The sequence below is a fragment of the Ochotona princeps genome, chromosome X, assembly GCF_030435755.1.
Source record: "Ochotona princeps isolate mOchPri1 chromosome X, mOchPri1.hap1, whole genome shotgun sequence".
Taxonomy (NCBI): Eukaryota; Metazoa; Chordata; class Mammalia; order Lagomorpha; family Ochotonidae; genus Ochotona; species Ochotona princeps.
In genome coordinates, this window is record NC_080865.1 from 94244017 (window position 1) to 94268993 (window position 24977).

The 24977-nt window shown below is 39.3% G+C and overlaps 1 protein-coding gene across 1 annotated transcript in view; it reads left to right on the forward strand.

The window, feature by feature from the left end:
• The window catches only part of ADGRG4 (adhesion G protein-coupled receptor G4), an 89665-nt gene that overhangs the window by 51950 nt on the left and 12738 nt on the right, over window positions 1-24977 (forward strand). The window contains 8 exon segments of the mRNA XM_058659176.1: window positions 2554-2688; window positions 8536-8655; window positions 10089-10134; window positions 11812-11915; window positions 13950-14071; window positions 16828-17096; window positions 20698-20776; window positions 23894-24174. Coding sequence (XP_058515159.1) covers window positions 2554-2688; window positions 8536-8655; window positions 10089-10134; window positions 11812-11915; window positions 13950-14071; window positions 16828-17096; window positions 20698-20776; window positions 23894-24174 — 1156 coding nt within the window.

Genomic DNA, 24977 nt, shown 5'->3' on the forward strand with positions numbered 1-24977 from the left:
CATATTTTGGTTTATTTTTTTGTTTGTTTGTTTATTTTTGCATTTCACTGTTGGTTAGTGACCCCACGTGTTTTTTCATGTGTCTGTTGCCCATTTGTGTTTCCTCCTTTGAAAATTGCCTGCTTATGCTCTTTGACCATTTCTTAACTGGATTGTTTCTTTTGATGTTGTTGGGCTTCTTGAGCTCTTCATAGGTCCTGGATATTAGTTCTCTATGAGTTTCATAAATTACACATATTTTCTCCCATTCTGTTGGTTGCATCATAACTTTGTTGATGATTTCTTTTGTGGCAGTGCTGAAGCTCCTTAGCTTGATATAATTCCATTTCTTTATGATTGCTTTAATTGCCTGTGCTTTTGGGGTCTTTTCCCAAGAATTATTTTCCTATGCCTATGTCTTGAAGACTTTCCCTGATATTTTCCTCTGTTAATTTGTTGGTTTCAGATCATAAGTTTAGATCCTTGATCTATTTTAAATTGATTATTCTGTGAAGTGTAAGGTAGGGGGTTTCATTTTTATATTTCTGCACACTTAGATACAATTTTTTCCCAGTGCAATTTGTTGAAGCGACTGTCATATCTCCCAGACTTGATTTCAGTTCACTTGTCGGAAATTAGTTGGCTGTAGATGTATGTGTTTATATCTGGGATTTCTATTCTGTTCCACTGAGCTCTGTGTCTGTTTTTGTGCCAATACTGTGTTGTTTTGTACATCTTGAAGTCTAGTATTCTGATAGTTTGTTTTAGTTATAAGATTGCTTTAGCTATTTCAGGTATCTTGTGTTTCCACATTTATTTTAACGTTTATTTTCTATATCTGAAAAGAATGTCATAGGTATGTTGAAGATGATTGTATTGAATCTAAATTGCTTTTGGCAGTATGGACATTTTGATGATATTAATTCTATCAATCCATGTGCAGGGGTCCGGCAGGGTCTGGGTCAACTGACCCTCTTTCCTTTCCCTCCCCTCCCTTTCACTCATCTTCTTCCCTCCCCTTCCTATCCCTCTTCTCTTCTCCTCTTCTTTTTATCCTATCATCCCCTCCTTCATCTTCCACCCTCCTGTATCTTCTGGATGGTAGATCAAATCTCAGTTAAGCTCCGTTATCCTTACTAGGCATGTATGATGACCGAGACAGGCAGAGGTTTGCACTGAGTTTATGCTCACAATGTGTTCCCTCCTTTTCTCTCTCCATCCCAGATGTTTCCCTCACCACTAACTCCCAGTGATTGCTGTTCCCCTGAGGTTTGTTTCTGTGTTCTGCTGACTGGAAAGTCTGTGCAAATTTTCCATCAGTTACAGATGTCCTTCACAGTATTAGTTTGAGCCAGCTAGCAGGCTAAACACTGTAAAAACAGGAAAAAAAGATGTTATCTTTTTCCAAGTATCAAATCTTCTGAATCTGCCTGCCTTTGTTCCTTTGCCAGCATCTTCAGTTCACTGTTACTTTGTGTAGTTGTTATATACAAGAGAGTCGAATGAATTAGCAGCTACTTACCCAAAATGGAAGCAGATATTGTCTTTCTATTGCATTTTGTTTCTATTTAGAGTTTTTTTTAAAAAAATTATAAGTCTTAGTGGAGTAACCATCAAATTCAAGCACATTGATGTCTCTGCTTACATGTTCAAGTGAAATCACGACTGTTCTGTGGTGCTTGGTTGATGTTGCAGAGTCAATTTGTGCCAGAACAGCCACATGGCTTTGAGTTCACAAGTCATTTTTTTAAAATAAAAATGTTCATTACCTGTTTTACATCCAACTGGATAATAACTCTCTGAAGGGATGGATAATGAAAAAAAAGTGATCAAAATCACATCTGTGTTTTTTCAGTCACATGCAAGCTATGTGACCTTAGATAAATCACTGACCCTCCCTGAACCTCCATTTTCTGATAAATGGGTTCACTGAGGGCTTGAGAGGATGCAGGTAAGGATGCTCATGTTCCTTGATTTGCTTGAGAGAGTTTCAGCTCAGGACTATTCATTGTCAAAACTATTGCAATAACTATTAAACACAATCATCCGTCTTAGTGAATCTGCAGCAGAATTTCTAGCTAATGCTTCAGTTCCCTGCACAATTTTTTTTTAACAAAATATTGCTCCATAAATTATGGGTCCCATGCTCTGATGTCCTTGTTCTGTGTTGTGCTGCTGTTTTAGTTTCCACTTTCAGAAATATATAGGGGACAAGGGGATTCATTTCCAAGACTGGCTTTCATTACTGGGAATCAGGGTGAAGTACTTAATATGTACTACCCTATCCACTTCTAATGTTATTCAAGTGGAAGCAGGTTGAGGACAAAGAATCACAGAGCCAGCCTTAGAATGGAAATGGGAGTGTTTGGAAGGGGGTGAGATAATTCACGCACATGCACCAGGATCATATCTTGGCCTGTGATTCTGAGTGTGTGTGTGCTTGCATGTGTGTTACAGGTATTTCATATCTTCAGGAGCTAGTGCCCACTCCTCAGCCCTCTGTGTGATATTCTGGGGTTGGGCCACTGTGATGGGTAAAGATTACAGTTTTCATTTGCTGACATTTCTTGGCAGATTTCCATAGCTGATATCCATCTGGGGAGAATTTTGGCTTCTATATATTTGCCTAAGTCACTGAAGAAGAGACTTTCTCCCAATAACTTACAGACCATCTTGTTCAATTTCTTCGGACAAACTTCCCTCTTTAAGGTAAGTTTTTGCCTCTGGTAACTGTCATGAACTGACATACGGTGGTTGACTCATTGTAATTATGAATCCCTGCTATTTTCATTATGTTCTGTTTATTTTAGAATATGCTGTTTGATTGATTCTACAAGTTTTCCAGCACAACCCTTGGCCCTCCACATGATTCAACATCTACTTTAATGATGTTCCACAGTTTTTAATTTCACAGTTTCTCAGCTTGGGAAGGGACCTTAAGGCTTCTTTGGTGACCAAGCAGAGGCCCCTGGATTTTTCCAAGTCAGAAAAGAACATCGTGTACCTCCGATGAAATGCCCTTACAGCTCGCTAGTGTTTTCTTCTGCTGTCTCCGCTGGCTCCTCACAGCCAACGTGCCCACTCCTTAGCGTGGTTTCAGGTGGTTTCTGGCAGGACACCTGCCTGTGAGCATTTGCCTCTCTTTCTTACCACCCACACAGAACCTTCTTATAAAATGCTTTATTTCTTAGGATACTAGTTTTAGTTTTCCCTTTTTAAATTTTAAAAATTCACTTCTCAAATGGCCACAATGGCCGAGACTGAGTTAATCTGAAGCCAAGATCCAGCAACTTCATCCAGGTTTTCCACGTGGGTGCAGGAGCCTAGGGATTTGGGTCATCCTCTGCTGCTTTCTCAGACACATTAACAGGGAACTGGAACAGAAGTGGAGAGGCTTGGACTCAAACCAGTGCCCACCTGGGACACTGGCATTGCAGGTGGCAGTTTAATTCACTGCACCACAGCTCCAACTTCTCAGGCCTTTTTTTTTTTGAAGTCTCTGGTCCTCACTCACTATAAAGTTGAGGTAATATGATGGGATGAGGAAGAACATGGTCCTAATGGAATTTCAAGTAAATTTTGCCATATTCTACCTGTGTGACTACAGGCATGTTAATCAACCTCCTGTACCTTAGTTTTCTCCCCTGTGAAAGGGGTCACAACATGATTTCACAGAGCCTTTGAAAGAAGGAAGAAACGAATGCATGCCCAGTACAGGATATTGCCCTGTACATAATAAGTACCACACCAGTCAGTCTGTGCATTGCTGCTTTAATCACTACCTTCTCTTGGATATCTCTACCTTTCAAAAGGCCCATTACTTCAGGACGCTTATTTTCATATGGTTGTATGGAAGACAACAATCAGAAATTGAACAAAGTTGATGATGATGAACACTATTAATTGTCAATATTTATAGTTATTATTTCATCCACTGTAATCAAGACTTAAAGAAGGAAAAAAAGACCCAAAGAAATTATGCAGTTTTGCTCAAGGTCTTATTGCCAGGAAGTGGTATATCTGGAGCTCAAACGAGGTTGTCTGACTCCAAGATTCTTGTATTTAAGAGGTCAAAGTATTAAATTGCCTGGTGTGCTTGTGTTTCTGAAGAGGTTATCCAAAGGAATGAATGTCTGATGGTTAATGATTCACAAAATTATTTTGGTAAAGATTAAACTGGGCCAATTCAAAATAGACTGTATGTCCATGCCATACGACTACATATTCATGAAATCATTCCATCTGTAACAACTTTATTTAAATATATTTATTGATAACAATACAGATATAAAATTCTGCTTAATAATTTAAGATACACAACCTTGCCTTGGGATAAGGTTCTTTCAAATTTACTTTAATTGTTCTTTTGTATACTTTTACTTAAGGTGATGAAACAATTAAGTACAGATTTTTTCCTGCAGTATAGAAGCCATCATAATAAATTCCTAATAAGTGAAAAAATGAAACAAAAATGTTTATTAATGTGAAAAATAGAGTTACAGAGAAAGAGAGAGGCACGGAGAGAGCTTGAGAGAGATCTTACATGTTCTGGTTCCCTACCCAGGTGGCCACCAATAATCAAGACTGAGGCAAGTGGAAGTCAGGAGCCAAGAGCTTCATCTGGGTCTCCCACATATATAGTTTTTAAAGCACTTGGGCCATCTTTCACTGCTTTCCCAGGCACATTAACAGGGAGCGGCATCAGAAGTGGACCAGATCAAACTTGAATGTGCATTCATATTGGATGATGGTGTTGCAGGCAGCAGCTTAACTGGCTATGCCACCACTTGACTGTGTACCTGAAAGACTGTTTAACAATCCTGAAGCTCTCCATCCACTTTCTCTTTACCTAAATCCAATTTGTTCCTGTGATCTTACTCTAAATCTTATGCAGGATACCTGCCTGCAGCCAATTCCAGCTTCCCAGCTTATCTTCTGGCTAAAAAATAGTCATATATATATATATATATATATGAATTTAAAATGTAGCTGGTAGGATTGTGCCCCTTTTGGTAGACTTTGTCACATTGCTGTGTCCTTTAAGATGTCATTTTTTTAAGTTTCAGTTCTCACCTTTTTTCAGAGGGATATGATTTTTTTTTCTCTTACAAGAGAAAAACTTGTTTTGCCTAGATTTCATGCTTAATAAGTCTTTTTTATTCACTAACACCTTCCCCTGGGAGGGACTAAAGATTTTTGTGACAATTCGCTTCCCAACGTCATTGTGCCACTTGAAGGCAGATTGGAAAACTCAGAGCAGTCAAGTTCAGAGCTAAATGGGCATTCCACCCTTGGCAGGGTCCCACTGCCTCATTTTTTAATGAGGACGTTAACATCCCGAGAAGGGGCAGGATCTGCTGCTGGTGCAAACAGGTTTGTTTGTTTGTTCCCTTAATCATGTCTTCATTGAGCAAGTACTTCTGCAGTCCCTTGTCTGAATCAACTGATGCTGAGCACTAGGGACACAATGCTGAGCAAGGACATCGCGCATGCTCCCACTGGGTGAGAAGGAAGACGTACAGATCTTAGCTACCAGCAGAATGCGAGGCTGTGCTCTGGGAGACGGCTTGCTGTGGACTGCGTGCTCAGGAGGGCTGTGGGCCTTCTGTTCCCTCCTGCCCAAGGCTCTGAGTCTCACAGCCGTGCTTTCACACTTGCTTTCCCTAAAATCTTTTTACTCCAATCTGGACAGTCAAGGCAACAGTTTGCTGCTAGAAACTATTAATAAGACATCTCATTTTTCCCTCCTTAAAGAAAACAAAAAAACACTATTTTATTTGTATAAGGTGAACAAATTTAATGTATTTCATATACAGATTTAAGATCATAAAGTGATACTTCCTACCTCCCTCCCACCCACGCTCCTACCTTCCTTCTCCTTCCTTTTTTCTCTCTCAATTTTTATAATGACATGCTTTCAGTTTATTTGATAATCACAAGCGTAACCCTCCACTGAATAAAGAAATCAGCAAGCAGCAGGTAGGAAACCCACTGTTTTTCCAGAGTATAGAAAGGGGCTATAAACAAGAGTCAAATCTCAAAATGTCAATTTCACTCATATATGTCACAGGGTTGTTTTTTTGTTTTTTTTTTTGTACTCTGTATATTGCCACACACCAGGGAAAGCATAGGATATTTGTTTTTTCAGGACCAGCTTGTTTGGACAGTGTATGCCTTGCTCTCCAGTCCTCCATCAGCTGCTGCCTCTCAGCCAGGGACAACGACAGCAGGCTAGGGCAAGCAGCAAAGGCACCATGGGAACATGGAACAGCATTTCCTGCTTCCCATGGGTGGTCAGCAAAGGCCTAGTGCAAGAGGAGTTTCAGGGGCTGGTGCCATGGCGTAGTACGCTAATACTCTCCTTTGCCTGCAATGCCAGCATCCCATTTGCAGTTCCTGCTGTTCTACTTCCAATCCAGCTCCCTGCTTGTGGCCTGGGAAAGTAGTGGAGGATGACCCAAGTCCTTGGTCCCCTGTACCCACGTGGGAGACCTGGAAGAGGCTCCTGTCTCCTGGAATCTGCTGCCTGGCTCAGCTCTGGCTGTTGCCATTTGCAGAGTAAACCAGCAGATGGAAGATCTCTCTCTCTCTCTCTGTCTCTCATCTCTTGGCAAATCTGCCTTTCAATAAGAATAAAAAATTATGCACACACAGAGACGTCTCAGCTGAGACCTGATGGTGAGCTAGCAGATGGAGGATGGAGAGGATGGCGGGGGGAGGATTTCAGGCAGAGGGAGCAGGTCTAGTGGTGAAGCAGGGAAAGTAGAGCCTAGATCACACAGAGCGGAGGGGTGAGGAAGGACCTGTTTCCTTTGCACGCATGGCCACTGTTTTGTGGGAAAGGGAAATGGAACCTGAAAAGTGAAGTCCCAGGTCATTGTGCATATCCTCCTTTGGAATTGGAGCCTAAGCAAAGGGTCTCTGATGCTAAGTAGAGAGACCTTTAGATATCATTTCTCTTCCCCTTTTTCCTTGCATTCCACACACTGGAGAGGCTTTCAAGCAGCAAGAAGGGCAGGCTAGTGCTTGGTGTTTGAAGTGTCAGCCAGGGACTTGTGCACTGCACCTGGCTGTGGACCCACCTCCAGATCAGGTACCCTGGGGATTCTGCTGGTGAGGGCACCCGGAGTCCCAAAGTTGGCTTCGCAGGACTGAAGTGAGTCAGCACAAGGAAGTGAATCACTTCCAAATAGACTCCAGGCTGCCTTTCCTGCTGACTTCCATGCCAGAGTCAGCAGAGTTCAGAAGGGGTAGGAAAAGTGGGCTCTGCACCATTTCTTCAGAAATGTGAAGGCCTGGCATCTTCTTAAAGAGGCTCCGCAGGCTCTGCAAGGGCTACCATTTGGGCTCACATCTTCTGTTCTTTCTTAGCAAGTTCTCAGGTGGCTTGTTCGCCCGCCTTGCTGCTTGTAATTAGCTCCATGGCTTATCTCACTGGTGCCTGATAGGAGCAGCCGCTCAGATGACTGAACTCTTGCTCTCTTGCAGGGATTTTGCCTCTGCTAATCAGTAATTCCCACACCTCAGGAGCCACAAACAAATCACTTCCAAGTAGATCTTTGTTCCTGTTGGCATTGAACCTCCCCAAGCCTCAGTTTGTCTGAAAATGTTCGTATAATTTCATGAAGGACCGAAGACAGTATGCATGTAACTGATTCACATACACCTGGTATCAAATACCTCTTGCTGTACTGCTCATGCCCAGATAAGGAACACGAGGATCCATAATAGCTGCCCTGTGGCTGCAGAGCTCACAAGCCCCTCAGGGAGGAGAGACATCGGCAGAGTTTTGTTCCACTAGGCTACTGCACCAGGCTCTGCTACCATTTTTTAAATGATGGAGTACAAAATTACTTACAACTAGATACTTATTAACATGATGGGGTTGTTTTCTTCTAAGGAAGAACTCCCTAGACCTAAGTATGGTTGGTTGAAGATTACAACTAAGATAAGGTTTTTAAATGCCAAGGGCAAGAGAGTTCTCAAAGTAGGCAATAGTTTCATTTGTTTCTACTGCAGCAATGAGTGTTTGCTGCTTGGAGTTGGATGGGATGGACGGATTAATGAAGTTTTCTCGCTTGCTGTGGTTGAGACCTTACGTAAATGCAAGAGATGAATTCAACGACCTTTGTAAGGCATTCTCAACTTGTGATTCCATGTTCTACCTTTCCGTGCCTGTGTGTTCCACCTCAAAAAGTATACACTGAGTTTTAAATTTTATTTATTCTAATTTTATTTGAAAGGTTAGGAAAAGGGGGAAGGAGGGACGAGGAAGAGAGAGAGGGAGACAGAATCTTCCAGCTACTTGTTCACTTTAAAATCTTCACAGAAACCAAGGCAAAGCAAACCAAAACAACGATCTTGGAACTGGTTTCAGATCTTCCAGGTGGCTGAATCACGAGTGTGCAGTAGCAGGAAGCTGGAACTAGAAATAGAGATAGGACTCAAGCCTGGGTATTCTGGCCCTCATTACTGCTGTGCCAAATACCTGCTTTATTAACATGAAAAAAAAAAAAAAACTTAAAACCTTGATTTCTTTTCTTGTTTCATTTACAGACCAAAAATGTCTCAAAAGCATTAACCACGTATGTTGTGAGTGCCAGCATTTCGGATCTGTCCATTCAAAACTTGGCTGACCCTGTGGTTATCACCCTGCAGCATATTGAAGGAAATCAGGTAGCAAATCCATTTTGTCTCAGAATCAGATGACCTCAAAGCCCTTCCATTATTTTAATATTAAAAATAATTGGCTAATAAACAGATGTGATTCTTTCTGTAATGAAGAAGCTTGTTTATCTTCCTGGATTTTCAAAAATATTTTTATTCATATAAAGAGAACAGATTTCACGTAGTTCGTAGATACAATTAGTTGTTACAATGATGCTCCTCTCCTTCTCTCCCTCCGTCTTTCCATCCTCCTCCCTTTCTTTGCTTTTAATTTATGTAATAGCATATTTTAACTTGTCTTATAGTCAAAGGCTTTATGTTCCACTAAAGAGTGACAAGTAAGGGTAGAAAAACACTGTTAAGCAGGAATATGGATTAATGCAGTAAATAATAAACAAATCCCATCATGTGATTCTAAGGTATAATGAAGATTGTCTACTTGCGAGTAGCAGAGGTGTATTGTATTTGGGACCTTTTAGAAACAATGTCTTATCCTAAAGGCACAGTGAATGGTGGCTATTCCAGCACTGTGACAGATTGAAAGGGCAGTGACTCAAGGCAGGTGGATCTCTTGGTTGTCTTGTCACACTGACATTTAATTCCATCTAGTTTTGAGTGAAATAAACAACTTCATTCAAAATAATTCTGCATTTGCATTATTTGAATTCCCACAAAGAGCATTAAAATATGTATCATCAAACGATAAAAACTGTAGTCATATGGCATACCATAAGGTATATATTACTAAATGATCAAATTTAGCCTTAGTATAATAAAAAATTACTATTTCATTCTTTGATGTTAATGTGTGTCCAGTGTGAAGCCTGAATAGCTCCCTTCACTCCCAATCTAAGAGACCATATAGCACAACATATTTTTTACTAGTCTTGATTCTAGAAGGGAAGAGAGAGAGTAGGAAAATGAATTTTTAAAAAGTCACCAAATAAAACATATAAAATAGATAATCTCTCAACTTGGGTTGGGAGAACAATTAGCCGAGCATCTGCAATACATAGTCTTGTTTGCTTCTGGTTTACTGAAAATGGTCAGAGCTGGTGAGGTCTTTGGGCTGCACCACAAACTCCATGAGAAGTCTGTTTAACATTGTATCCATAAAACTTGAGTTCAGCTCCAAGCCTCAGATTCCAACCACAGATCGGTCCTGTGCTAACCATACACAGTCCCCTCCTGAACCTTGTACTAGAATTAAGGTATGGAAAATTCCATCGCTATCAAATATTTTAAAAGATGAGAACCAGGTCTCCATGCAGTGACATGCTGTTCTCTCACCTGTCAAACAGGATTATTTAGGGCAAGTCTTAAAACCAATTCACATATGTGCCAAATGTATGTGTATATTTACTGTTTGCAAAGATATCGAGAGGAAATAAATTATGTATTATAAGAAAAATGCTCACCTCAGATTTCTTTTCTTTTTCCAGAATTATGATCCAGTTCACTGTGTTTTTTGGGATTTTGAGAAAAACAGTAAGCATTTTTTTACAAACCTTGATTTTGCGCCAGACCGTTTTCTATTTGGCAGCTAGAGGAGAGGCAGTAGTGATGAGGTTTCTGTCTCATAGGACCCCACAGAAACCTCTGTATGACCAACACATACGATATAATTTCCAAATCATATTTGTGTGTGGGAATTAAAAACTTTCCTTTTTAAAAAAATGATCTTACTTAGTTGATTAGGGTACAAAAGGTCAAGGGCTACAGGGTGAAAGTGGGTAATACCATTGTTTCCACACTAATACCATTTTTTCTGTGTGTCTGGGGTCAGGGGAGAAACACATGGAGAAGCCCCACCCAGCCTCCCACCCATCCTAGGTCCCCAACATGAGGCATGCTCCAAGGGTCCTGCTCAAGCAATTTTGATAGTTCCACAGGTCTGAATTGCTGCCAATCTCGCCATTCCAATCGCGATGAAACCTATTCAGAATCCACTGGCTGACATAGTCTCTTCATGGCTGGGGTTCTGAGATCAGCAGTTCAGTTGGAGGGATTTCCAAAGAAACTTCATCTGAGGTGATCCCAGACCTGATTCTTATGTGAATTTGCTAGTACAGGGTCTGGCACCGTCTGTTGCCCCAGTCAGCTTATGCCCGTGCTGGTCATTGCAATTGCTGGATCAGTTCTGCCTCCAGCCCTGTCTTCCACAGAAACCAATGGGTGTTGTAGTCCAGCTCGATCCTGCCCACTTCATACTTGGTCCTCACGCAAACCAGTGGAAGCTGCAGCCCAGCCGGGTTGACTCCCCATAACCCCCACCAGGCCTGCCCCCTACCCTGGTTCCCATGCATGCCAGTATGTATCGCAGGCTTGTTCAGTCTGTCCCACATCCCATTTAGCTCTCCTACATGTCAATGGGCATTGAAGCCTAGTTCAATCCAACCACCCTACTATCCAACCCACACACATACTGGCAGGTGCCTTTCTGTCTAGCCACCCCTACTCTTGTCCTAGTTTTCGTGCTCTCCAATGGGAGTGGTTACCCAGGAGGGAGGTGCCCACTATCTCCCTACTAGGCCACTCCCACTCCCAGGTTATGCACTCTTCAGGTGGTTCTGGCATTTGACTTAACAGAATTGGCTCCCAGTGCCAGCCTCTGCCAACTGATGTGGCTAGAAATTTGTCAACAAGATAAAAGGCTCCAACTGCTTGAGAATTTGACTTCGGTACGAAGTGCTTAAGACCTTTTGCATTCTGTGTTGAACTTGTTTTAACAGAGTCTGTGCCAATCCTGCCAATTGGGCTCAAATGTCACCCTGTATGTCAGAGGTCCATGTCTTTCAAAAAGCTCTAGCTTTGCCTATTTCATATTGTTGGATACTTTAAAAAAGTCATCCTGGCTCTGACACTACTACAGCATGATGGCAGTGCTGCTGTTCAGACCCGGAGTCTGTCCTAAAACTGTAAAAGTACGATTTAAAAAAAAATAGAATACTGAGAGCCAAAGAAGTTATGCAATTTGCCAAGTCCCCCAAAAGTCGATTTAGCTTATTAGACTTAATTTAATTTCAATGTTCAATTATACCTCTATCTTGCCGTCTTAACAAACAATGCTAATTTTAACACACATTCGCATGGTGCATATAATGAGATGTTAAACATTTGTGAGAAAAACAAAATTGCATTCAAATTCCCTTCTGTCTCTTGCAGATGGCCTAGGTGGATGGAATTCATCAGGCTGTAAAGTAAAGGAGACAAACGTAAATTACACAATCTGTCAGTGTGACCACCTCACTCACTTTGGAGTTTTAGTGGTGAGTTGTGTCTTCATCAATCTTCAATAGAATTTTGTGTGAATTATATTAATATCAGTAATATTATATCAGTAAATTACAGTGTATATTATATTAATATCACTAATATATGTGTGAACTAAGTTATGTAAAAATACAATGCAAATGCAAGCTCCCCACACCTTTGTCCATCTAGAGTGAGTTGAAACAGATGTTTATTTTTCTCCTTATAAAACTAATGCTTGCTTCTAAAATTTCAAACAGTACATACAGGAATTCTATGATCTCCTCTGCAGAAAATACCACCTTTAATAGGCATCTGTGTATACAGTTAGAATGTATGTGTATTAATGTATAAGCACATTAATATATATTCTTATTTGCAAAATTGGATAGAATTAGTCATAGTATTTTATTACTTTTTTCCACCTAGCAATATATAGGACAACTTTCTGCCAAATATGTACCTATCTAGTTTAGTTTTTAGCAGCTTTATAGTATGTCTTTTGTGGGTGTAACACAACGAATTAATGAGTCCCTCTAGGTGGACTTTTTAGCTATTACTGGTTTTTTTCTCAAACATGAAAATCACTATAATATACATTCTTATTAATTTATCTTGTGACACTAGTATAAATATTTCTGGAGGACAAATTGACACAGTAGAATAGCTGGGCTAGAGGATACGATCATTAAAATTTTGAAGGTTTAATAGTCGTTATCAAATTATAGTGTATGAAAGATGTAGTGTTTATATACTTATTATGGTCAGTTCATTTCCCAGGCTTACAGCCTCAGAATCATCATTAACTCTTTCATTCCCTTACTCCCTCTGATCCTTCCTAATATCAAGAGTTGCTGATTTTTCCTTTTAAATGGGTCCCAGAGTATACATTTTCTCTACCCATACCTGAATACTTTCATAGTTCTCTTAAGTTACTATTATGTGAATATGTCTGAGTTGGCTTCTCCAGCAACTAATGGTAAACCTTTTAGGGTCTGAATGTCTGCTTTATGTTTCTGGCATTTTAAAAGAAAAAATACTATTCAGTAAATAAGAGAGGCTGAATTGAGGTGTATTCAATTGTAAGAATTTTGCATGGCTCTTTCCAAATAAGCCAGAGCATTATAGCAGGATTCAAATGACTGGTGTTCATATCCTAGCTTTGTTAGTAAATTCTGTGATCCTGTTTCACTCATGTGGACCTTAATTTTGTCTTTTGACATAAGTAAAGTTGATTAGAGCCCCTAAACTTTTGCCCTATCGATATTCTGGCCAAATAAGTTTATTTTGGGGAGCTGTTCTGTGTATTGTGAGATGTTGAGCAGCATCCTGGTTTCTACCCATTGAATGCCAGCAGCAATCCCCATCCCCACTCCTCCTCATGCTGTAAATACCAACATATCTGCAGACACTGCCAAATGAACCAGTGAGAAGGGAAGAAATAACTCCCTGTTGAGAATAAAGCATAGCATTGTTTCTTAAACACGTGAGTCCTGGATCTCTATAACCATCTGATAAAAGCTATTGTAATTTCTTCTCAATTGAGTGCACATATGTAGTAACATTTTTTGCTTGTCATTTCAGGTCTTTTATCATCCTCAGATTAAGAAATTAATTATGTAATCTCTATGGTCCATTTTTTCTTAATTTTGTGAAAATTTGTGAAGGTCTCAGAAAAAGGAACATTTTTGATGTTCCATGTAGTGTTTTGGAGCACTGAGTGGAGACAATGATTCATTTTGCATCACAAATTCACATCTATTGATTTAGTTATATTTCAAGTGTGGAACATATTAATGATAATGAAATTAAGGACTTAGTGTTTTTTCAATATTGTTAACGACTCTCCATGTCTTGTACATGGTAAAATACTGTAAGAGTTCTCAACAAAACTTAAGTGAGTATATCATAAATCCATCCATATAATGTGGTTTTATAAGAACTATAACAGATATGTTATATATTCTAGGAACTTCCGGTGAGTGCTGAAAGTAGTTTGTCACAAACTTCCTCTAGAAAATGTATAAAATGCCACATATTACATTCCCTAGGATTTATCGAGGTCTACAGTGGATACAGTGAATGAACGGATATTGGTGCTCATAACACACACTGGATGTGGAATCTCCTCCATTTTTCTGGGAATTGCAATGATGACATACATAGTTTTTCAGTAAGTTGATGCATCCTTATTTTAATTTTTTTGTTTGATAAATACCATTGTCATTGGAACCTTGTTAATGTCACCAAAAATCATAGTAAGAAGAGGTCAAATCCATTAGATTATGGATTAATAATAATAAATTATTATTTATTATTAATAATAAATTAATAATAAAATTATTAATAAAACAAATCAGAGCAACCAAATGTCCTCTAGACAAAACAGGTTAGTTGACTTTTAAAATCAAAGAGTTTGAGAAAGTAAAAGTTTTCTGTACCAGGGTGTGAGAACATTAGCCATACAGACAGTTGATAAAGTGGATATCATTAAAGATTTTCATTAAAACTTTCCCCACAACTGCAAAATTTAAATCAATAAACATTTCAAGGAAAGGCGAAATTATCAAAGACCTGTGTGTATATTCTAATTTAGAACATACTTTTAATTATCACTAAAAGTCCTTTCATCACAATTGAATGAAAAAGCCAATCACAGACTAGTAGACAATGTTGCAATGTATATACCTCCCAAACGAGTTGCACATAGAATAAAAAACTCCTACAGTTAAAAAGCAAATGCAGGGCCCGGCGGCGTGGCCTAGCAGCTAAAGTCCTCACCTTGAAAGCCCCGGGATCCCATATGGGCTCCAGTTCTAATCCCGGCAGTTCCACTTCCCATCCAGCTCCCTGCTTGTGGCCTGGGAAAGCAGTCGAGGACGGCCCAATGCTTTGGGACCCTGCACCCACCTGGGAGACCCGGAAGAGGTTCCTGGTTCCCGGCATTGGATTGGCGCGTACCAGCCCATTGCGGCTCACTTGGGGAGTGAATCATCGGACGGAAGATCTTCCTCTCTGTCTCTCCTCCTCTCTGTATATCTGGCTTTCCAATAATAATAAAATCTTAAAAAAAAAAAAAAAAAAGCAAATGTAGACAATACAGTTTTGAAATGAGCAAAAGACTTGAATAAACACTACAAAAGGGTATCTATCCCCAAATCTTACTCAAATGGCTAGTAAACGTATGATAGTTATTAACATAATTTATCATTAGCAAAATGCTAATTAAAACCACAATCATATACAAGGGTGTCTCAAAAACTTCATGTAATCAAGATAATGTATTTTTTTATAAGCACTTTGAAGTGGCCTCTACCTAAAACAAAAATGTATATTTATTTATTTCACTTGGAAGTCAGAATTACAGAGAAGGGGAAAGACAGAGAGATCTTTCATCTGCTGGTTCACTCCCCAAATGTCTACCACAGCCAGAGCTGAACTAGTCCAAAGCTGGGAGCCAGGAGTTCTTCTGGGTCTCCCTCATGGGTACAGGGCCCCTAGGACTTAAGCTATGCTCCATTGGTTTTCCAAGCCATTAGCACGGAGCTGGATTGTAAGTGGAGCAGCTGGGACTCCAAATGGCACCTATATAGGGTTCTAGCACCACAGACAGAGGAGTATCGTGATATGCCACCATGCTGGCCCCAGTACCCTGTACTTCTATTCACCCATTAGAATGGTTAAAATTACTGTTGACAATAGCAAGTGTCAGCAATTATGTATAACAACTGCTGGTTGGAATATAAAATGGAGTACATACTTTCAGAAATTGTTTAGCAATGCCTGCTAAAAGAGAGTGATTAACCCTGAAATTTCACTCTTAGGTGTATATTCAAGAGAAACAAGTGCATATGTCCACTGAATTTTTTGTATAAGCATATTCACAGCAGTTAACCCCAATGCATATTAACAATTGACTGAATGAGTAATGGTAGATTTATAGAAGTGAAATTCTATACAGCAGTAAAGAATGAATAACTTCTATATAATACAATATGATATCTAAATAATACTAAAATAGAACTAAGCAAATCATGCTAGTGAAAGAAAACAGCACACAATATGTTTTCATCATACGAAGTTCCAAGTACAAGAAAAACAGAATCTATGGGAATATAAATTGTAATATTGATCACTTCTTGTGAGGAGTATTAAATTGTAGAATTGTGAAGGAATTTTCTCAGGTGTGCAAAATAATCTACCTTTTAATTGGGGTGGAAGTTCCACAACTGTATACATTTTTAAAGATTTATTAGGGTGCATTCTTAAGAATTGTAAATTTTACAATTTTACTTAATTTTTAAAACATGCACAAAGTAAAAACTGCAAAATTTAAATCAATAAACATTTAACACAAGGTAAAAGAATCCAAGAGAATACACACATGCATGTATGTGTATAAATACATATATGTGTTTATATTTATATATATATATATATATATATATATATATATATATATTTCAGATTTGGAAAATACCACATCAATTTCCACAAAGTAAGACTGTGCTCACTCAGCAAAACTTACAACATTTGTTGTTGTGATACCAAATGTTGGCCTCCTTGGAAATATGCAAGTAATTGTAACTAGTAAAAGTTGCCGTAGCCAATGCATAGATCCAGCTCGCCAAAGTGCTGATGAAGTAATCTTAATATGCAGGAAACTCCTTCCTTCATTCTTTCAAAAAAATAAATAAAGTGAAAAGGGGCCACCTAATTGAGAGAGACTATTTTTTTCCTGTTAGTGAAAGTCATGATATTTGGGATACGTGACTCCGCTGGAAAGAGGAAGAGAGCTCTAAAATATATATATATGTATATATATAAAGTAATAATTTTAACAGAAAATTCTTTTTTATTATGGAGAAAAATTGTGGCAATGCTTAAGCAAGAAGGGATTCTATCTAACCTAGCCTACTTTTCTTTTAGCAAACTTCGAAAAGATTTCCCTTCCAAAATCCTTATCAACCTGTGCACAGCACTACTGATGTTAAACCTGGCATTTCTGGCCAATTCCTGGTTGTCCTCATTTCAGAAAGCAGGGATCTGTATCACAGCTGCGGTGGCACTTCATTATTTCCTGCTTGCTTCTTTGTCTTGGATGGGCCTGGAGGCAGTTCACATGTATTTTGCTCTAGTCAAAGTCTTCAACATATACATTCGTAATTATATCCTTAAATTTTGCCTAGTTGGTTGGGGTAAGTATATTTGCCATTGTTCTTGATGCTTCTGTTTTAAACCTGTATGTCTCTACAATTCCAGCTCTATCTCAGTCCATTTGTTCTGCTAGAACTGAATGTCACAGACAATTTTATGTTTTAAAGATGTATTCATTTAATTGTATTTGAAAGGCGGAGAGAACCATCCAATGATTCACTCCTCCAACTCTTACAACAACTTTAGCCAGGTCGATAGGCTGCCAGGAGCCCAGAACTCAGTCTGAGTCTCCCATGTGGGTAGTAGACACCCAGGAACTTGAGCCATGATCTGCTGCTTTCTAGAATATGCATAATCAGGAAGCTGGATCAGAAGTGATACCAGGAGATGTGGTTGTGAGGTAGCCTGTAAAGCTACCACTTACAGTATCAACATCCTATCTGAGCATCAGTTTGTGTCCCAGATGCTCCAGTTCTTATCCAGCTCCCTGCTAATGTGCCTGGGAAAGCAGTGGAGGATGGCCCACGTGTTTGGGCCCCCAATCCCACATTGGGGATCTGAAAAAAAATTCCTGGCTTGTAGCTCCTGGCTTTTGACTGGCCCAGCTTCGGCTGTTTTGGTCAACTGGGGAGTGAATCAGTAGATGGAATCATATATATCCACAACTGGAACCCAGACCCTTAGATCTAGGATGTGGATATCTCAAATGGTATCTGCCTCATATCAATGAACATTTGCCTCCAAGGGCCACATTCAAAATCATAGGAAAGTCCACTGGAAAAATTACTCAGTACCAACTTCTATTAATGTCATAAGTAACAAATTAAGGATTGGCTCACTAATGTTTGTTTGTTTTTTAGTATCTTTCTCTACTTATTTTCTCTATACACTCAATTCATAACATTTATTATGGGAAGCTGGTACAAAAATATTTATTGAGCCCTTGTTTGTGTGCTGGACTAAATGCTGGATCTACAACAGTAAGCCTGTCCCACTTTATCCCTTCATCTAACAGAAGCTATGGTCACAACAGATACTGATATGACTATTGACAATTAAGCATCACTTAAGTGTTGTCAAACACTATTCTAGGTGCTTTATGTACACTTTTAATTTTCACACTATTGCTCTGGGATAGGTTTCATCATTGTTCCAATCTAATGGATGAGAATACAAGGCACAGAGAAATTAAGTAATTTGCCAAATGCTCACATCTGATAACTGGCAGAACTGGAGTCTATCTCCACAATGTGGATTGTTAAACCTACATAGTTTACTGTATTGTTAAAGGAATAGGGAATGGAATTGAAACAGGTGAAAGAGTCAGTCTTGATCTGACCTACTGCACTTCGTGACTGTGACCATCTCAACTGTCGCTGGAAGATGACAAAAATGAAATTCAGCATGTGTATTTCCTAATATTAATGCCATTTGATTGATTTCTTTTTCTAGATTTCTAACTGACAGGACTAGTGCAGTTCTTTTCTCCCATTCCCCTTTTTTATTAAAGGAGATTGGGTTCAAAAAAATGTGGTGGATGTATAGAAAATATATGCTATTACACAGAAGATACATAAGAAGATATATTTTATCTCACCGCCTTTGTGAAGACAATAGTTTGCTAATTAGCTGCTCATCCTTTTAATGAATTCATTACCATAATACATGCTTTCACTGGATACTCAGCACTATTATCTGTGCTAATGTGGGGAGCAGAGATGGGCAAATATTAAACAAGGCATAATCTAAAAAATTATTTTAATACATTTTGGAATCCATCAGAAACACAGAGCCAAAAACAGTCAATCTACTTCTCCCTGTGCCTGCCCACCTCTCATTTTGATTCTTCCAGAGGACTGACAACATTGTGGAGAGGTTCCATGAATAATCTAAAAAGCAGATAATGTACAATATGGTTAATTGTGAATGTCAAGTCCACACACAAATCAATGCCAAACCTTGGCTGACTTGGAAAGTAAAGACAGATACGAGAAACCATTCTTAAATTCAGCTTATTGCTTACATTACAGTGAGGGGAACAGTGGCCAAAAAGGACAGCTCCCAAGTTCTTGTCCTATGGTATAAAAAGAACAACAAAAACAGAAGGCAGCAGATGACCACAGCCTGAGTTGTGGCATTGCCTGCCACTGGGGAGTGGTTCTGGACATAGCTATGTGATTTTCTATCCCGTAGCTCTGTCCACAGCAGGGCAGGATACAAAGACAGCTCCAAACCACTGTAGAACCCTGGCAGGTGAGGGGAAATTGTCTCCTGACAGCCTCCCAGAGGAGACTGACAGGAGGATAGAAGATGGCATGGAAGTAACTCCTCACAAGCCTCCTGTCTTCTGGCATTAAAGAAAGACCACAGGCACTCCAGCAAAACTCAGATAAGCTACAGTGCAAATGCTGGCCTGCGAGGCTTAGATAGACACATCCTAGGTTGTGACAGAGTCACTGCTAAGCCTCTCTAGAGAGCTTCAGAGCACCTACATATGTTAGACAAATGAAATCGACCTTAAGGAAAGCAAATATTAGCCTCTGTGTATGTCAGAAGCTCTCCCTTCCTAATACCCAAGCAACTCAAGCAACTTACTACCAAGATTTTTCCTTGATTTAAAATGCTGTCCAGTAGTTTGGTATACATTTTTCAAAACACACCCCCACTGCCCTCTCCCTCACATATAAGTCAGGATAAACACAGCTTGAGGACTACCACACAGATTCCAAACTCAAGGTGAGGCCTCCCTTCAACCTTTCATTTCAGACTCGAATGGGATATATATTTTTTTAAATCTGCAGCACACTAGGCATGGTGCTAGCTGCCAGCTGTAAAATGAGAAAAGATGACCCTGTTTATCACAGAATAGGGAAGTGGAAGGGTTTTTAGGATGCTTGGCACACTGAGGTTTGGCACAGATTTGGAAGGTATCTTAGAAAACTCCTAACATGTGTGTGGGCAGATGCTCTTAATTTAGGAGAAATAATGCACCCTTTGAACTAAAGACATCATTTAAGTTTTACAAATGTACATTAAACTGGATTTTAAAATCTTTTGTCTTTATTCACATCACGTTGGCCATTTTGACTGAACTGATTGCTTTATTATAGTCTAACTGAATGCACTGGTCGTTAACTGGTCGATCTAGTCAAAATGTCAAACTAGTAACGAGTGTGGAAACAGCTTTTCTGTCAAACAAGACCTGCAGGCTGCAACTGATTGCTTGTGCCTTTCCTTCAAGGTGACCCAGACCAAAAGACACTGGGACAATATTGAAAGGGAGAAAAACTATTGGCGGCCCATCAGTGGAGAAGGAATGCTTGATGGGAATTTGCATTCTGATAAGCTAGCCAATTCCTTTGCTAAGCTGATTTTTTTTTTAGGGGGAGGGAGAACTAGAGCTAATTTTAATAACCTGTGGGTGTTGTATTTGAGCTATTGGCATGTTGTTTAATTTAGTGGATTGGAGAACTCCTAGAAATGTTTAACACTGAAAAATTTACATTTTGCAAATAATGGTATTTGGTGCCTGCACATCTGTGGCTCATTTGAACAGTGTCAATATATCAGCATCCATATCATTGATCAGGCTTCCTCCTGAAGGACCTGACAAGATGTTTTGGCCTTGCTTTCTCACTCTAGGAACTCCAGCCATCATAGTGGCAATCACACTCAGTGTGAGAAAAAACCCATATGGAACTCTGAGCCCAGAGACTCCTTTGTAAGTATTGGTATCTCTGCTTCTCACCAGTTTGGTGGGGCCCTGGCCCACCAGGATACAATAGGGTGTTCCTGGTCTGGGGTTTAGTCTTGGTGCTGGCTGCAGTATTGGCCTGAGCATTTCTGCTGTAAACATAGTCATGGCCACATTTATGTAATGAGTAGGTGCCTAAACTCTTCTAGAGCTTTGGACAAGTTACCTTACCTTTCACTTCCATTTGTGCCACTGGAAAATTGGAATAAGAGTTAAAATGACAGTGTGTATGTAAAGTGCTCAGCATGGTGCATGTTTCACAGTAAGTGCTGTGTAGTTAGCTCCTGTTGTGATGTTCAATACCATAGACTGTTATAAGGTTAGTGACTTCTAGAAGGAAGTCCAGAGATGAGTCAGGAGACATTTTCCAATTTCCAACAATAGAGCTCTTCCCTGAAGAAGAGCACAACCCTTCGTTGTCAACTGGATCAGCTTTGTTGTCTTGTTTTTTTTTTTTACTTGATATGTGGGCTCATATTTTTAGTTTTCTCAACCACAGTCACAAGAGAGTACACACTCCCTTCATTCCACCTCTCTAGAACCTTCTTTAATTGGCTTGTAAATAGTTACTCTGTGATCCTTTTACTATATACTCTCATTTTATACCCTCTAATTGTTTTCTACATATTATCATCACTGTCACTGTCTTTTGTTCACTGTTCACCTTCAACTTCTTGTCCACTGTAGAGTTCTTCTCCCACTGAGCTGGAATCAAATAAAGAGGGCTTGCTCCCTTTCATATTCAGATGACAGCTTTCAGAGGATCAAAATTATATTGCCCTTTGCAGCTGATGTTTTCTAATTAAAAATCCTCATTATCCATTCTTTCTCTCCCCTTTTTCTACTCTTCCTCCTTATCACCCCCTCTATCCCTGCTCCATGACTGTTTTTGACTGTTATGGTCCCCAGTGACTACCTAATGACAATTCTTCAAATATCAAGGTAAACACATAGCTAGAGCATCAACTCTACTATTCCCTGCAAAAAACCTTTTCATATGTGAATTGGTCAGTAAGAGGTAGAGTTCCCTAACGCTATTTAAACATTAGATTTTGGATATATAATTCATCTACGGCCATACCACCCTAAACGTGCCCGATCTTGTCTGATCTCGGAAGCTAAGCAGGATCGGGCCTGGTTAGTACTTGGATGGGAGATTTTGGATATATAATTCATATACACAGTACAAAATACAAATGTACAGAAGGGTAGAAGAGGAGAGTAAGCCATACCCCTAATCCCAGCTACTCAGTTCTACCATTGGAAGTAACTTAGTACCACTTTGTTACTAGCAACTTAATTTGTATAGATATTTTCTTGCATTTTATTTGGTTGTTAAGTTTTATTTTATTTTTTAAAAATGATTTATTTGTTTGGACGTAGAGTTACAGAAAGAGAAAGAGAAAGACAGAGAGAGAGACAGCAATAGAAAGAGAGATTTTCTGTCTGCCAGTTCACTGCCCAGATGGCAGTAATGACTAGAATTGGGCCAAGCTGGAGATAGAAGCCAGGAGCTTCACCCAGGTCTCCCATGTGTGCACAGGCATCCAGGCGCTTGGACCATTTTTATTTCTTTTTTTCCATCTTCTGTTTCTTTCTCAGGCACATTAACAGGTCTGGAAGTAAAGCAGTCAGGATTTGAACCACCACCCCTACGAGATGTCTACATGGCAGGTGTGCCATGGTACCAGTTCCATGTTTTATTTTATTTTTAGTTGACACTATTAATTTATATGTTTATTAGGAAAAGTGTGATATTTTGATAACATGTTTAAATTATGTAACAATGAAGTTAAGACATTCAGCATGTCCACTGTCTTAAGGAAGCATTTCTTTGTGGTGAGAGCATTTAAAGAAATCTCTTCCAACTATTTTGAAGTATGTAATATAATATTGTTGAATGTATTCAACCTACTCTTCAGTCTGACATGAGAACTTATTTCTCCTTTTTCCCCAGTGTTCAACCCACTCTCTTCTTCCCTTTGTCACCTCTACAATGTCCCCGCCAAACTCCTGGTAACCACCATTCTGCTCTCTCTTGCTATGACACTAAGTTTTGAAAAATTCATGTATGAATGATCTCCAGCATACTTTGTTACCTAAGTGATAGTAGTACACCATTTGGCACCTTGATATTTTCACTTAACAATATATGTTTCAGGTGATTGTCAATCCAAGCACATATTTTATTAATTTTCTATAATCTCTTTCAAAGCTAAAGATAACCTTGGAACCCAACATATTAAGCCATAATAGGGAAATTAAATTGCTTTCTTCACACCATCACAACACATACACACACATACACACACACACACATTCACAAATACGTGGAAGTATCCGGAGTAATATGAATAATATGTCCAAAACAGACTTTCCTGGTTTTGTAAAAGAGGTCTCAGTTAAACTGACACACAGCTAAATAAGTCGAGCTTGTCTGTTTTTGAAAATCAGAAGCAATTCCTCTAGTGATTAGAAATGGTTTTAAATAAGGCATCTGTCCATTTGAGCCCTTGTGTATTTCTTCTTTAATAGAAACTATAAAGTCATTTGTAGTCCAAGTGCAATACAAGTAGAGCTGTCCCTTTTCTGTTGCATTTTCATTAACTGATAATTTCATCATTGTTTGAGCTAGCATTCAAAAAAGTTACTCAAAAAAAGTACGTCCTTTTACTGTGATATTTATCATGCAAAGTAGAATTTATCCTGCAAATAAAAGCTCAGGTGTAAGGGTGAAAGGAGGAGAACCATGTTGTAGGAAAACACATAATTTGTTTGTCTACTGTTAAGAAAGAGAAAAATCTCCTGGAGGAATTGGACTAGGAGCTCCCTTATACGTGGGGCAGAATCATCCTCTAGGATTTCCGATGTGGCATTGGAAAGATCTGTGAATTGGGGCACAGGAAACTGAGTCGAGTGGCCTCCACTGGGTGTCAGTGAACTCTTGTCAAATCAGTTCACTTACCTAGGTCTAGGTCTGTTCTTACATGGAATGAAACTGACTCGCTGATCCTCAGTCTACAAAACAGAAGTTTATGCTTTGATGTCTCCTTCCTTCTCTCATCTCATCTTCGTTTCTTGCAGTTGTTGGATTAAAGATGATTCCATCTTTTATGTCTCCGTGGTGGGTTATTTTTGCCTTATATTTCTCGTGAATTTCTTCATGTTCTGCGCTGTTCTGGCTCAGCTGAATTCTGTGAAACTCCAGAGTCGGAAGACTCGGCGGAAGACGACCCTGCGTGACTTCAAAGGCACAACAAGCCTGATGTTCTTACTTGGCCTCACTTGGGGCTTTGCTTTTTTTGCCTGGGGACCTGTGAGGATCTTTTTCTTGTACCTTTTTGCCACTTTTAACACGTTTCAAGGTCAGTGCTCCTTCTGAGTCCTTTTTGTGCTAGCTAGATCTGCACCAAGCAGCTCGCTGCTGCTTAGACAACTTCTCTCATTTGTTGGAGGCTGAAAGGAGAACAGAATACCCCAAGAAGCCTCTGCTCTCAGGGAGTTGCCAGGCAGCCTCTAGAGACATGAGCTAAATGTTAGCTTCATTCAGTGAACGTACAGCTCACTTTCTCACCCAGGGAGATGGGAAGATGCCAAGATAACTAACCTAACTCTAACTAGTCTGCAATGTCTATATCAAACACCAATCAACAATAGTTCTTGTAGTAGCCACTGCACTAACACATTGTACTAATGAATGTACATATTCACACTCATGTTGACATTTTGAAGTAGACAATCTAGTTGAACATACTAATTACTGAATAGTAGGAACACTGTGTTTTGAGCTCATAGGTTGTCTGCATCAGATATTCTGATGTTTTGGGGAAAAACCATGCTAGGAAATTGTACAATCATACAAAAATGATGACTAAGAGCTGCGGGCCAGGGCAGCAAGTCAAGGTGCTAGTCTTGGTTTTTGCCACAAACTGACCATAAATCACCAAACTGGTTAGATTAGATGATGATAAGCTAAGGGTCCTGCAGCTTTTTAGTCTAATTTTCTTATATTCTGGTAAGAGCAAAAAGTGATCAAATAAGTAGCTAAATGTTAGACAAAAGATAACATGAAAAAATCTAGTAAAATCTGAGCATTAATTGATATTTTTTCCAAATTAATTTTTACAAGTTAAAAAATCTTGAGGGTGATGTGCATGATTGTTTCCAT